General features: G+C 40.0%; 1 protein-coding gene across 4 annotated transcripts in view; it reads left to right on the top strand.

Annotated features, from left to right (window-relative positions):
• Positions 1-13,880, top strand: part of stard13b (StAR related lipid transfer domain containing 13b) — a 65,538-nt gene that overhangs the window by 48,049 nt on the left and 3,609 nt on the right. For 3 of the 4 annotated variants that reach the window (XM_020613103.1, XM_020613106.1, XM_020613104.1), the window contains 7 exons: positions 7,155-7,226; positions 8,315-8,396; positions 9,901-9,964; positions 10,620-11,980; positions 12,109-12,279; positions 12,511-12,670; positions 12,904-13,102. In XM_020613103.1, the coding sequence (XP_020468759.1) occupies positions 7,155-7,226; positions 8,315-8,396; positions 9,901-9,964; positions 10,620-11,980; positions 12,109-12,279; positions 12,511-12,670; positions 12,904-13,102 (2,109 nt within the window). Of the gene's footprint in view, positions 1-4,494; positions 4,704-7,154; positions 7,227-8,314; positions 8,397-9,900; positions 9,965-10,619; positions 11,981-12,108; positions 12,280-12,510; positions 12,671-12,903; positions 13,103-13,880 lie in introns of those variants that run through there. The other variant, XM_020613107.1, reaches the window with a different exon arrangement.

The raw sequence follows: 13,880 nt of genomic DNA, 5'->3' as shown, positions 1-13,880 counted from the left end.
CTTGAAAGCCACTACAGAGTGCATTTCTCAGAAAGCTCTGCTGAGTGATTTCTGCTGTGTTCAGAGCTGCTGGCAGTCAAGTGGAGGTACTTGGGGATCTGGAAATTGTTGAGATGTCTCCTTCTTCCTGGAGATTTGGGGTCAGAGGTCCCTTTTCTCAAAAAGGGCACTTCTTCTCAAGTGCCAGTGCATCCTGTAGTGTGACCAAAGGGAAGAAAGAGAACATCTGTCTGTGAAGCCAGAGTGAGTACGCTTGACACTTCCCTTGGTTTTTGCTGTTTGCTAAGCAACCCTGGGAAATCAACATGTGGTTGTTAGAACATTCTCTCAAAACTGAGTAAATGTGAGGCACTGTAACAAATTGGATACAAACGCTGCAGAGCTAATCATTTAAACTTTGAAGCCTTGGCTTGTTCATGGGCTGTGCAGGCCAACCATCACAGCCTATGATTTGTCTTCTGGCTGTGAAACCCAAACAGATCCAGTGGGCTATGAGTTTGCAGTTTACAAGATCAGGATCATTTGTAAATCCTTCACTGAAAGGTTATTTTTGGTAGCCCCCAGATAATCGTTCTCATTTTCTCCCAGACTATTTTTTGTGTGATTTTGATCATGTCTGCTTTTGGAAGCAACAAAAAATTCCATGCTGACCCTGCATGTTTTGAATTGGATAATCCTTGTTCAAGCAGTTGTCCTTCTTGATTTTTACTGTGTTCTCTCAGACAGGACTGTGTGAAAGAAATGAATCAGCGTTGGCTCTCATTTCAAGATCACTGAAGCGTAGAGTATGTGAATGAACTTATAGATATTTTAATGTTGGCACTGTGCATTGTTTTATCATTAGTAACCGGTAAATGCTGTAAAAGCAGTGACTGGTGTTTCCAAACTTTAGAGAGAGACAAAAGGAGAGACAGAGCAAGAAAGAGAGTTAATGTGCTGCTGTCCCTGAAGATTAAAGAACCTTCAGAGGTGAACGAGAGTGTTACCACAGCTGTGCTGCTCTTGTTTAAATTCAATATAGGACCGCAAGAGAAAAACACCGTGCAGATGACTTTTGACCCAGCAGGCTTTGGCAGTGGTCAATAACAGCAGCTCTCTAGCTCACATAGTTATGTTATTTACTCTCCGAATCGATAAGTTCTTGCTGTGAGTGTGTGTCTGCTGTGAATTGAAAGCAGGACCTCAGTGTTTCACCAGTGGAGTCATTAAAGTACTAAGATTTTTTAAACCAGACTGTTAGTATTTAAAATCACATGTAATCTGTCTTTTAACAGAATAAAAAGAACTAGTGACTCTTAAATGAATTGTGGATGTCTATGAAACCCTGAATGATGTAGGGCCTCAATGTTAATGCCTCCTTGGCACTGGCTTTTCCTGGCCCGGTACTGTGTTTGTCCTCAAGTCCCAGTTTTCCAGGTGGCATTGAAATCTGCTTTGTAAATCCACTTGTTACTGGAGACCTGCGGCCCACTGAAAGGATCCCTCCACAGGTCAGTGCAGACCTGTGGAGAGAAAGGATTTGCTAGCTCATTTGTATTTCAGGAAAATTTGCTTTGGTGTCTTAGCAACACACTCTAGAGCAGAGCATTTTAAACCTCCATCCCATGTGGACTGTGAAATAACAAGAGGTCCCCTATGTGTCCCACTGCATCAAATTAGGGGGCTGGAAGTCTGTGGGTGACTCAGCACCGGCTCTGTGTAATTACTTGGCCAGCGGAGCCAGCCAGCAAATGTGCCAATCACTGCGTCAAGACTAAAATCACATCTACAAAAGCACTGTGTTGTTATTCACCTTTGCCGATAGATAATCTCTCAGATTTGACATTGTCCTTTGTCTGTTGGTTTATTGATAATAAGAATGTTGTGAACTGATTGAGTGACACCTCCTGTTCCGCTGATGATGTTGTGCTGAGGATGTTGGACTTTCACTGACATGTAAAGCTTTGCTAATAAAAACCTAGGAAGGCTTTATTTCCATGACATTTGGTAAATTACAGGAGACACTGCAATATTAGTTAATATTAATATTACTTTGTTGATCCTTGGTGGGAAATTCACAGGCTACCCAGCAGTAATTCATATTATAAGCATTTGGCTAAAATGACCTCAACCTTTACCAGCTGTAACATTAATGTGCACAATCAATAATTATAATCCAATAATATCATATAGGCCTACATTAATGTGAAATGTGGCCTTGTGACTTTTACTTTAACAGTATTTTGATGTTGTGGTATTTCTACTTATACTTAAATAAGCAATCTTAGTACTTTTCTCACCACTGAACCTGTCTAACAAATGAAAACAGATCCCCTGTGTCTTCTACAGTCATTTTACTTGGTTACTTCATTCATCTTTTGGCTATTGTTCAAAATGACCTCAACCTTTACCAGCTGTAACATTAATGTGCACAATCAATAATTATAATCCAATAATATCATATAGGCCTACATTAATGTGAAATGTGGCCTTGTGACTTTTACTTTAACAGTATTTTGATGTTGTGGTATTTCTACTTATACTTAAATAAGCAATCTTAGTACTTTTCTCACCACTGAACCTGTCTAACAAATGAAAACAGATCCCCTGTGTCTTCTGTATCTACAGTCATTTTACTTCTTGGTTACTTCATCCGTCTTTTGGCTATTGTTCGTTAATGTTTGTGCTTCCTTTTTTGTTCCCCTGTGCACGATTTTCAACCCTGAGACAGAAGGAAATGTTACTCTATCTTGGGTATGAGACATCAGATGTTGTGGTTTTTAGCTAGAAGAAGGGGCATGTGTTTCCCCTGTCTGTCTAGTCTTACTTTTACAGTAAGGCTGCCTGCTCACTATTAGTGGGTGTCTGTATGTAATTAGCATCATAAAGGGTCAGAGAGACCTCTCCTCCCAGCTTCCCAGTGTGACAACACCTCTCCAGCAGCCAGACCACTTCTGGATTTTTTTTTTTCTTCTGGTTCTCATCTTTCTCCAGGTGTTTTTGATACAGGCTGTCTCAGTGCTCTGTTGTAGTCCGAGTGTTTTGACTGATGTATCTGGATGGCTTGTCTTGCTGATTCATTCAGTTTTTTTGTAGCAATGCTGAGTGGGGGAGGAATGGACAGACACACTTGTAAAAGTCTGTGCAGTTAGTACTTGCGCTGTACAATTAAGCAGTTTGTTTTAGACCACTTTAAAAGCTCTCTTATGCGCTGAGTGTATTTACCGTTATATGGTCTGTTACGGTGACTAAAGTGGATTGCTAACATCATTCTGTCTTTGCTTGCAACCCTATGACTCCTGGCTCCAGTGGGTCACAAAAATAGTGTTTTACAAGAGGAAATGGCAGAAACGTCACAATGTGAGGCAGGCACAGTAGAAGCAGGCTACTTCTGGGAATCTACTTACCTATAGAAAACTGGACAGATGGATATGACGTAATCACAGAGAAAACCTCAGTAATTTAAAGTGCTGGTCATTTTATCCACACATTTAATACATTTTCCTCATACATCATCTATATAATGTAAACTTAGTCTATTAAATAGACACAAATAGGAAAACATGACAACAAGTTTGCAGATGAAAATGGATCTCTTAAACAGTATATACTGCACTTGCCAAATAAGAGAAGAAGACACTATAATCTGTATTCATTTGGCTAATCCATTCACTGCCTCTAGTTGGATTCCATACACGAGTATCTGCTTATATGCAGTTTTCTTATTAAAGCAATTTCAAAATAAATCACTTATATTTGGCTGTTTTCAATTTGTCATTTCTTTGCAGCCATGTTTCTTTTATTCATTATATTTGAGAAACTCTTTTCAGATATGCTTGAAATAGCTTCTTTGTTTTGTGTCAAGTGATACAACAACACAGTCACTGTCTCAGATGACACAGATCACACAGCTCCTCTCATTCACTGATTTCACTTCAGACAAAGAGGCTGAGACAGACATACAGCAGACAGATATATCATTCTGATGGTGTTAGCGCAGAGACTTGTGAGCTGAGTGCCTCAGCATGATTCACTGCTGCTGATTGTTGACAGTTTATGTCATGGTTTTCCCCTAATTCAACTTCCTGCTTTTTTCCATTTCATTGACCTACTGGAATAACACCTACAGTCGGCAACTCTGTACTTTCCATTAGTTTTTTTAAACATTTCCCCTGCCAGCATTGATATTTACTGGAAGAGGTTTTGCAAGACTATAAAAGCTCATGTAATTTGGCCAAAATGACTAAAAACAAAGTACCCTGGGAAGTGGTAGTAAATTAATCATGTTTGAAAACAGGATCTTGAAACAAAAGAAGCATTCCAAAATTCAGAGGCATTGCTTGTTGTTTGGCTGCAGCTTAGATATTTGCTAAAAATGTGCTGAGTGGGGTGTAAAAGAGTTGTCGTGGGCAGAACTGGGTAGGAGGGTCGGGCACAAGGAGCTGAAGGGGAAGGAGAGGGGGTGAACGTCAAGGAGCCTGCAAGAGAAAGGGGTGGGTTAAAGGAGCGATTTAATGTTGGGACAGGCACATGGTGGTTGGGGGTTGATGGGAAGAGAAAGAGGAAAGAGGGAGCTTTGGATCTGAGTTCAAACTACAAGCTGTGTTCAGAGAGAGCGGGACTGTGGCTCAGCATGGGAATGAAGATGCTCTGATGTGCTGAGAGACACTCTAAAAGTCTTGACGGATATATTAAACACTCTGGCTGTATGATGAAAATATCCCGTAAGTACACAGTAACTTGTTATCAGAAATAACCTATAGTGTTAGTTGATAAAAGGATTTTGGACAGTAGTCATATTAAGGTCTGTGCTTCAGTGATTCACAATAAGCCAGAAGCAATAAATTTGCTATCTTTAACTACAGCCATATATTTGGTTGTAAATGTTCTGTGAAAGAGTGGAATGTGAACGAGTCTTTAAAAGCAGAGTTCCCATGTGCCGTATCTTTTCCTGCAGCACTTTGTTACATGTCATATCTCAGCAATGAATTACATGACCAGTGTTCTCTATAGTGAATGTTACATACGGTGAGTAGCCCTTGCCATAGATACTTTAGTCATACACAGCTTTTGACATTTTGGTCCATTGTAACACAGCCAAATTGGGTTTCATCTCTTGTGAGACTGCAATTTTATACTGTACACAGTTTTAAAACTGGGGGTTGAGGAGAGCAAACACAAGCTCTCATTTTTTGGCATGATGCCCACTGAGCCTTTTATCCACAAGAGATTTCCTTAGAGAGAGGATGAGAGGACAGAATGTCTTGGTATCATGTTACAGAATGCCAAACAGAGAGGAATTCCCAGCTCATGTTACTTGCTTCCCAGTGGTCCAACTTATGGCTGTGGAACACAAGAAGATTTATCACTGTGTGCTGCAGTTGAATAATAAAGGCCTGATATTATCCACCTGGGAGGGAAACCTAGCTGAACACAAAGCCTTCAGCTGATACAGGTGGGAACAGAGGATGGAGGTTCCTGACAGCGTACACATGTTGACTCAACTGCTGGTTGAGGGGGCAAACAGTAGACTTTTTTGTCATCCAAGGATACAGGGAACTGTTAATATTTGTTCAGTTGGTGGTCAGTCTGAAGACCAAAGTCACTTTTCATTGATTTCTCAGTGACACAGATGTGAAGCAGCACAGGTGAGTCCTGGATCAACATTTTTGGGAAAACGGGTGATAGCAGTATCTTCACTACAAGGCTACAGTCACTATAATTACACAGTATTGTGTGATGAATGGCCGCGGTTCATGTTTCAGCCATAGCGTGACAGGCACAGACAGGGAGCACAACTGAGACCTGACACGGCGGGAGAGTCGTGGGTACAGCTTATATGTGGCTTTTCTATGCTGATGTTGATGTTTACACTCTTGTAGTGATTGGCAGTGGGACATTTATCAGCTATGTGTTTTTTAAAGAACCACTGGAAATGGTAAGAATATCTTCATGTTTCACTTTTCTTACGTTAAATAATTGGTTACCTCATATTGTTATGATTTATAGTTCTCAATATTGTAACTGTAGTGTGACTTATAATAATTGCTTTTGTATATTTTTCTTTAAGATTTGGTTTCTTTTAGGCTGCAATAAAAATTAATTTCCCAATTATTATCTCACTTTCTCCTTGTCAATTAAACAACATCACAAAATATTTTAAAAATGTTCACCACAGTTTCCTAGAGGTCAATCTATAAATACTTTGTTTGTCCAACCAACAGTCCAAAACACAAAGACATTCAGATTATTTTGGCAGAACACTACAAAAATCAAGTATCGTTATTTGGCAATTTTGCTTAAAAATTACTTAAACAGTTAATTAGTTGCTGAATTAGTTACAGATTCATTTCCTTTTGATCAACAAACTGATTAACAGACTAATAGGTTCAGCTTAGCTTCAGTGGTAGAACTTTCTCTAGATAAATTTAGACATTGCTGGAGTGAGAAATTTGGGCGTTTTTTCGTGGCTCTTTCTTTTTTTAATTTTGTTAATTATTATGCATAATTGTCTATCTTTGTGTCTCAGTGAAAAGCAGACAATGTTCTGTAACACTGGTGTGTCAGACAGCATGTCTCACAGAGGTGGTAAATGGCACCCAGCTCTGTTAGCATTAGTAGAGAGGTGCCAATGGTCTGTTTCCTCTTCTTGTCATCAGCTGAGCTCGCTGTAGGTCAGCACAGATCAGATTTGTCACCCTGACTGCTGGGGGTTGGTTGTTGTGTTTGCTTGGACAACATCAACGAGTCATAGAAATCTCAGATTAAAAATAATTTACCCAATCTACAGTTTTGTATCAGTTTTTTGAAATTTTGTTGTCATCTTAAAATGTGTTACTTGTGGTAAATGTGGTTAATGATGGTATCTCTGGTTTCAAGCATTGTATAGTGGTTCTCACTTATTTTGGCTTTTTAAAAAGTGTTTGTTTTGTTGTTATCTGTTGTTGTTTAAGTTAGAAAATAGCAGATCCAGTGTTGCTTCATATTATGAGCTGGGACCTCCAGCCAGATTGACCTGCAGGGTCACAATCACAGGTTATCCCTAAAAAAAATCAGACAGGGTGGTTTCAGCTTCAGAATCACCCGGGTCAGTCCTCTGCAGTGTCTGTAATATACCAAGCTGATCTTCAGTTTTTTTTTAATCAGTTTATCTCTTAACTCTTTGTCTTTGTCAGAAATTGAGGCGAAAGAGGCGTGTGACTGGCTGCGGGCAGCAGGATTTCCTCAATATGCTCAGCTCTTTGAAGGTAACAAAAGCACTCACTACATTCCTACATCACAAAAGAGGGAAATGTTGGTTGGTTAAAAGATTAATGAAGTGGCACATCAGTCAAAGGGCCTTGTAATAAACAAAAAAATACATTGTTATGTAACCTTTTTATATCTGTTTTTATAAAATACACTTATTACTTGATTTTGGGCTTTTCAAGATGCTGAGTGAACAATGGTACACTGTGTCCTCTGGTCTGGCATTTTAGTCTCCGCACTGTACATTAAAACCATGCACTCATGGACTGCATAGTGAGCCCCATTTACACAACTGCCCTCAAGAAAACTTGGAGCCAGGGCTCCAGTCGGATCCCCAGACACAACAAAACGTGGAGCATCAGCTTTTAAGGTCTAATCTTTCCCAAACTACAGTTAGTACATAAACATGTCTTCTGAAGTCATACTGAAGTCAGGAATAACTGTGTTTTCATCAGAACTTAAAGTAGCTCTTCTCCCTGAGATCGTTGTGTCCAGGCCAGACTTTTGATGTGCTTTGGTGCGATATAATTGTTTGCTGAAAGTTTGTAGATAGTTGTAAAAGAACTCCAGAAATTTGCTGTGATAATGGCTGTTGCAGTGCAAAGAAGGTAGCATGAGGTTTGCTGCCAGTGCTGGGGTCATGTAATAGATAGAACATATTGATGAAATCTATTACTAGCAGATAATCATGATTCACAGCCTACTGTATATCTGAATGCCTCCCCCTTTAAAGAACAGGCTGAGGTTGTTGATCTCTGAGCGCTCACGGCTGCTTCTGCGTTTCATAAAAAGTTAACAACTTCACATGAGCGCGGTGGAATTTTTGATTCAGATGGTCTGGATTTAGTCTCTGAAGTTATGTAAGAAGAGGCCCAGCCATGAACTAGATATACTGTATAAGCCTGAGCACTGTTATTTTGTCTCTTTTCATTGGCATCACCCACAGAACAGGTCCGATGGTCTCCAGCCTTCAGCGTGTTCCTGGAAATAATGTGATTTCCAGATCTTTCTTTTCATTTATCCATGAGCATTGTGATAACTAGTGAAATATCAAATGTAATTTTGGCACTGCCACTTTGTCTTTCAGATTCCCAGTTCCCTATTGACATTACTCCTGTGAAAAGAGATCATGACTTTTTGGATAAAGATCTCGTGGAACCTCTCTGCAGGTAAACTGACATATTGTTTTAATAAATGCTTAGAAGCATGTTAGCTTCCTCCCTTCAAGATTTTGAATTACACTCAACATTAACTCCTTCAGAAGTTTTGAATGTTTTTTTCCTAATTTGCCAGAGAGTATAACAAATATACAATCAGCTACACTAAGCCAACAACTGGCGGTTCCACATCGTTCCCTTGTAGGGCAAGACGGCTCATGCATTTTTTTCAAGTGAAGTGAAAACGGCACTTCAGTTACCACAGTAACTATGGCAACTATTTTGAGAGGGAAGCAGGCGGAGCATGGTGGGCGCCTCGCACTGCTCAGTATACTGCGACTGTAAACGGCCCTAAAGCAACTCATCTAAATTCCAAACTGGCTAAATAGAAGACAACTGGAAACATTTCCACCTCCAAAGCGATTTTGCCTATGACTTCCCAGAATTTCTATGATAACATAAAGATGGCTTTGTTGTCAGTTACATCATGACAGTCTTGTGGGCAAAAATAAATGCCATGCTACAGAGTGTGGGTGTCTTTGATAGAACTGAAAGTGATAGATATTTCATGTATGTGAGGGCCCTTTCTGATCTCTGGTAAGCACCCTTCTATTTTAGCAAGTACATTCAAAGCTCTTTAGGCTTGTGGAATAAAGAGTCCCCAATTTAGTAATCTTCTCTTCAATTGGGTCCCACTATCTACAGTAACGATCATGGGAATTTCTTGTTTGGCTAACGTCTATCAGTGCTACAGGACGAGTATAGCCTCCATCTGAGATCATTTACACTTACAGAACAATACAGTGAATCTGTTAAAAAGACAGTTAGCAATATCTGCAGCTGTTAAAGCCTGGGATTAACTTACCACAAATGAGTTTACTTGTGTCTAAAGCCAAAGTACAGTGGGCAAGAGTGTATTTTCTTATGGCATCCTCTTTTCCCTCTTGCTATTGTTGGTTCATGTACAGATTTTAGTGCTGTTACTTTACTGCATCCCAGGTTGCACACCCACAAAACCTCTAATCATTAAGCACATACTTCAAGGTAGACCATATTGTGTATTTCAGATATTGAAAATATTCTGTAGAGTTTTGTTGAACTGAGATTAGTAAATATGCATTAGTAAACCAGGAGCAAAAACTTGCATAAAGACCATTAGACACAACTGAAGCATCTCTCAAAATCATGTCTTAACCTACAGATGACTAAACAGGATGAACCGGGCCTTAAGTAGAACCAGTATGTGGCAAATCCATTCTCTGACCTTAAATGCACCTTCAGACTCTTCTGTTTTCAACACATCACCCAACCTTGAGAGAAAGAGAACAGATTTGTTAGATTTACAGACAAACTGAATTTCCCTCTGGGTCTGGTTGTGCATCCAGAATAGTAGCTGGTTAACAATTAAATAGCAAACAGAAAGGGATTTATTTCTGGAGTGCTCATTTGAAGACAACTCTGCTGTTTTCCCTTGTTTGTTCAGAACAGTTTTCATTCTCATGCATTTTCCTTACAGGCGACTCAACACCTTGAACAAGTGTGCCTCTATGAAACTTGAAGTGAACCTCCCGAAGAAGAAAGTAAGCGTTCACTCAAGATTACTACATTTTTTAACAAAGTAATGCTTCTGCAGTCTTTTAGGGTGGATTATTGCATGAAAAGGGCAACACTGTGACAAGTGTGGCACTACTCCATTATCCACTATGCATATTCCACTACTGCATTTTGCCCAAACTAAAAGAAAAACTATAAGCACTGATGATTTAGGAGTTAATTTTTTTTAAGACAAGAGCATAGGCCTAAGTAAGTGTCATGCTTTCTCTCTGTGCAGACTATAGATCTTTTAACAATATAACTACAATATAATATAACACATAAATACAGTATGTGTGTATTTGTTGGGGTTTGTTTTGGGTTTTCTTTACCCATGAAAAAAACCTCATTCTGTAACTATGACCATTTACATTAGAATTTTGTAAATAGAATAAAATAAAAATCAAGGAATGCTAAGATTGCCTTAAGTTATGCATGTGCTTCCTGTGCCAAAACAATTATAATCTGACTTCATTCAGGTTTTTTGACATTTGAGATCTCACCATTGTTTCATACATGTCAATTGCCTATTGAATTTTCCTATTTAACTGTTCTTTGTAGCATAGATGATGCGTGTGTGTTTTTTTGTTTTTATTGAATTGTGTTCATTATTTTTAAGGAGACCTATCTGTCTTTCCCCAGAGTGAAGACTCTGATGAAGAAGACCTGTTTGCTATCAGTGACAAATGGACTTTTGAGAGGAACAGCCGGCGTTGGTCCAGGTTACAGAACATTGACTCTCTGCAGGGAAACCACAGAGAGGATCAACCCTCCAGGAACAGCGTGCCTCTGAGAGCCACCACAAGCAGTGAGAGTTTTCTGACAGACCTGAGCGAGCCAGAGATCTCTTCTTTGCACAGTGAGAGCAGTGGGGGTAGTGGCCATAGGGGCCTCAGCACAGAGGACTCTGACTGCTCCAACCGCACGTGCTCAGATTCTGCAGTGATGCCAGACTGTACTTCTCTCACAATGCCTCAAATCCCCAAAGAAATTGCTCACTATGCCTCGCTACCTGATAAGCATGGCAAAACAAGCCGCACCCGTGCCAAAGACTTCCTTAGAGGCATGGAGACACTACGCTCCCGAGGAACTCTGCAAAGGGGTCATAAGACTTTGGTCATCAGCTCTCCAGTGCTCCAGCAGGAGGCACAGGCACTAAAGACACTGCAGTGTGTTGAAATTATAAATGGAGATGGTGGAGCTACAGAGCCGTCTAACAAAGCTCTGCTGTCCCAGTCCAGTAGTGAGGGTAACAGTCATTCTAGTGGCAGCACTGTCAGCACACCCAGCCTGAAGGAGCATAAGCCTCATCGGACTGACAACAAGCGCAGTGGCATGTATTTGGAGGACATAAATATCTTCTCAGACACTCAAATGAATAAAGTTGTAGAACAAAATCACAAGAATGAATTCTTCTCCTATGAAGACCTGGTAGTCCACATCCCCAAAGACCACAAGCCAGGAACCTTCCCCAAAGCACTCTCCATAGAGAGCCTATCCCCAACCAATGGGGCCTGTATTAACTGGCACATCGGCAGCATGCACCTGGATTCCTCTCTAATTTCACACAGAAGGGATTCCAGACCTGTCACCCAGTGCTGCTCCAGAGGTAGCCGCATCAGTGTGTATGATAACGTTCCTGGCTCACATCTGTACGCCAGCACTGGAGACCTAATAGACCTGGAAAAAGAGGATCTCTTTCCTCAATTGGATGATATCTTGCTGCATGTTAACGGTCTGCAGCAGATAGTGGACCACTGGTCAAAGAATGTGTTGCCTGGTGGGGATGGGCTAGTGCAGGTTGATGATGACAGGGAAGATACAGTCGGCCTCCAGAACTCTAGTGAAATTACATTGGACTTTGAAGGAAATTCTGTCGCAGAAAGCCAAACCACACCTAGTGAGGCGGACAGAGACAGAGTATCGCTTATTGAGAAAGAATCTACAAGGCTCTGGGAAAGGAGGGACTCAGGAGTAGGTGCTTCACTCACAAGACCTAATAGGTAAGACTCATAGTACTGTATTGAAAGTACTGAAATATTTGCAATTACACGCATTTAAATTGTCTATGAACAGAAAGAGCAAAGCTTTTCTTTTTTTTTCTTTGCTGTTTTATCTTTTATGGCATTAGGTTACGCTGGCCCAGTTTTCAAATATCTAATCGCCTAAGTCACTCAGTGGCATCCCTGCAGATTACCAACCAGTCAGCAGGCCAGCTGAGTTTGTTGCAGAGGTTTTCTCTGCTGCGCCTTACTGCAATCATGGAGAAGTACTCCATGTCCAGCAAACATGGCTGGACTTGGTAAGTCGCACCTAACCATTTAAGGTTTGCTCAAATTATTATATTAGTACTGATAATTTGTGTTTGTTCAGTACGGCATGATTAGGCCTTAATGAAATACTGTAACACGATTACCTTTTGGTTTATAAGATGTCAGTACTTACTTTCATGTTAAGTAAATGTGTATGTACTCTATGGTTCTTGTTACTGTGGAGCAAGTTGTCAAAAATGCTGTGTTGATGTATCCCCTAGGTCTGTGCCAAAGTTTATGAAGAGAATGAAGGTACCAGACTATAAAGATAAGAATGTGTTCAGCGTGCCTCTCATAGTCCATGTACAGCGTTCTGGACAACCCCTGCCCCTCGGCCTGCAGCAGGCTCTGCGGTATCTCAGGAGCCAGTGTCTTGACCAGGTAGGCTACAGTACACATACTCTCAGGTTGCATGTGACATCTTCACATGCAATGTAAAGACTGACTGGGTTTATGTATTATATATTTATGTGACATGCTGTAAGGTTACAGTGCACAGTGTCTGACCAGTATTCTAGACTGACAGAGTAGTAGTATGATATGAGATATGATCATGATACAGTCAGATGCTGTCAGCTCTCACGCTAACATTAACACTCTAGTTTTGGTTCCAGGTGGGTCTCTTTCGTAAGTCAGGGGTGAAGTCTCGAATTCAAGCTCTGCGGCAAATGAATGAGAATTCTCCAGACAATGTGAACTATGAGGATCAATCTGCTTATGATGTGGCTGACATGGTGAAGCAGTTCTTCAGGGATTTACCTGAGCCTCTGCTGACCAGCAAGCTGGGGGAGACCTTCCTTCATATCTACCAATGTAAGGACATACACGTAAATCTCTCTTTGCTTGTCAGGTATTCATTTTGTTGTCTCTTTTTTTTTTTTTTAATTTTGTACATGTGGCTGTATGATGATGTAATTTCATGTGAAGTAAATGACTCTTCTATGACTTTGATTTGATTTTTGATTTGATTTATTCTTTCAAGCATGTAAAGACAGTTGATATGTCAACACACATAATTTCACACATATCCAACAATAATAATCCCATATCAATTTGCTTATACCTAGTACATGTTTGAATGGAGTAGGAAGAAGTCAGACTTATCCAGTCCTACCCCATGACATCATCTTACCATCATTGGTTTGCAAGCAGTATCTCTACATAGATAATTCTCTTCAACACCACACAAGTAATATACTAAAAAATTATTACAAAGTGTTAACATTCATACACCACACCCACAATGTTCCATCTAATTAATCATTAAGCCTGTTCTTGCATATATCTTGATTGACACATACCTTTATATTTATGTTTAAACTCGTCAATTCTATTACTATTTTTTATGTCCACACTTAAATTATTCCATAGTTTTACCCCACTTATGGAAATACAAAATCTTTTTTTGGTTGTACGTATAGCATGAATTTTTAAATTTAACTGACCCCTTAAATTGTATCCCCCTTCCCTTTCATTAAATAGTTTTTGAATTCCACCAGGTAATAAATTGCTCCTGGCTTTATACATAAACACTGCAGTCTTATATCCAACTAAATCAAAAAAGTTTAACAATTTAGACTGTATGAAAGCT

The sequence above is a fragment of the Monopterus albus genome, unplaced genomic scaffold (genome assembly GCF_001952655.1).
Source record: "Monopterus albus unplaced genomic scaffold, M_albus_1.0 scaffold130.1, whole genome shotgun sequence".
NCBI classification, from domain to species: Eukaryota; Metazoa; Chordata; class Actinopteri; order Synbranchiformes; family Synbranchidae; genus Monopterus; species Monopterus albus.
The sequence above is the reverse complement of the archived record's forward strand: the minus strand, read 5'-3'. Positions and strand labels throughout refer to the sequence as shown.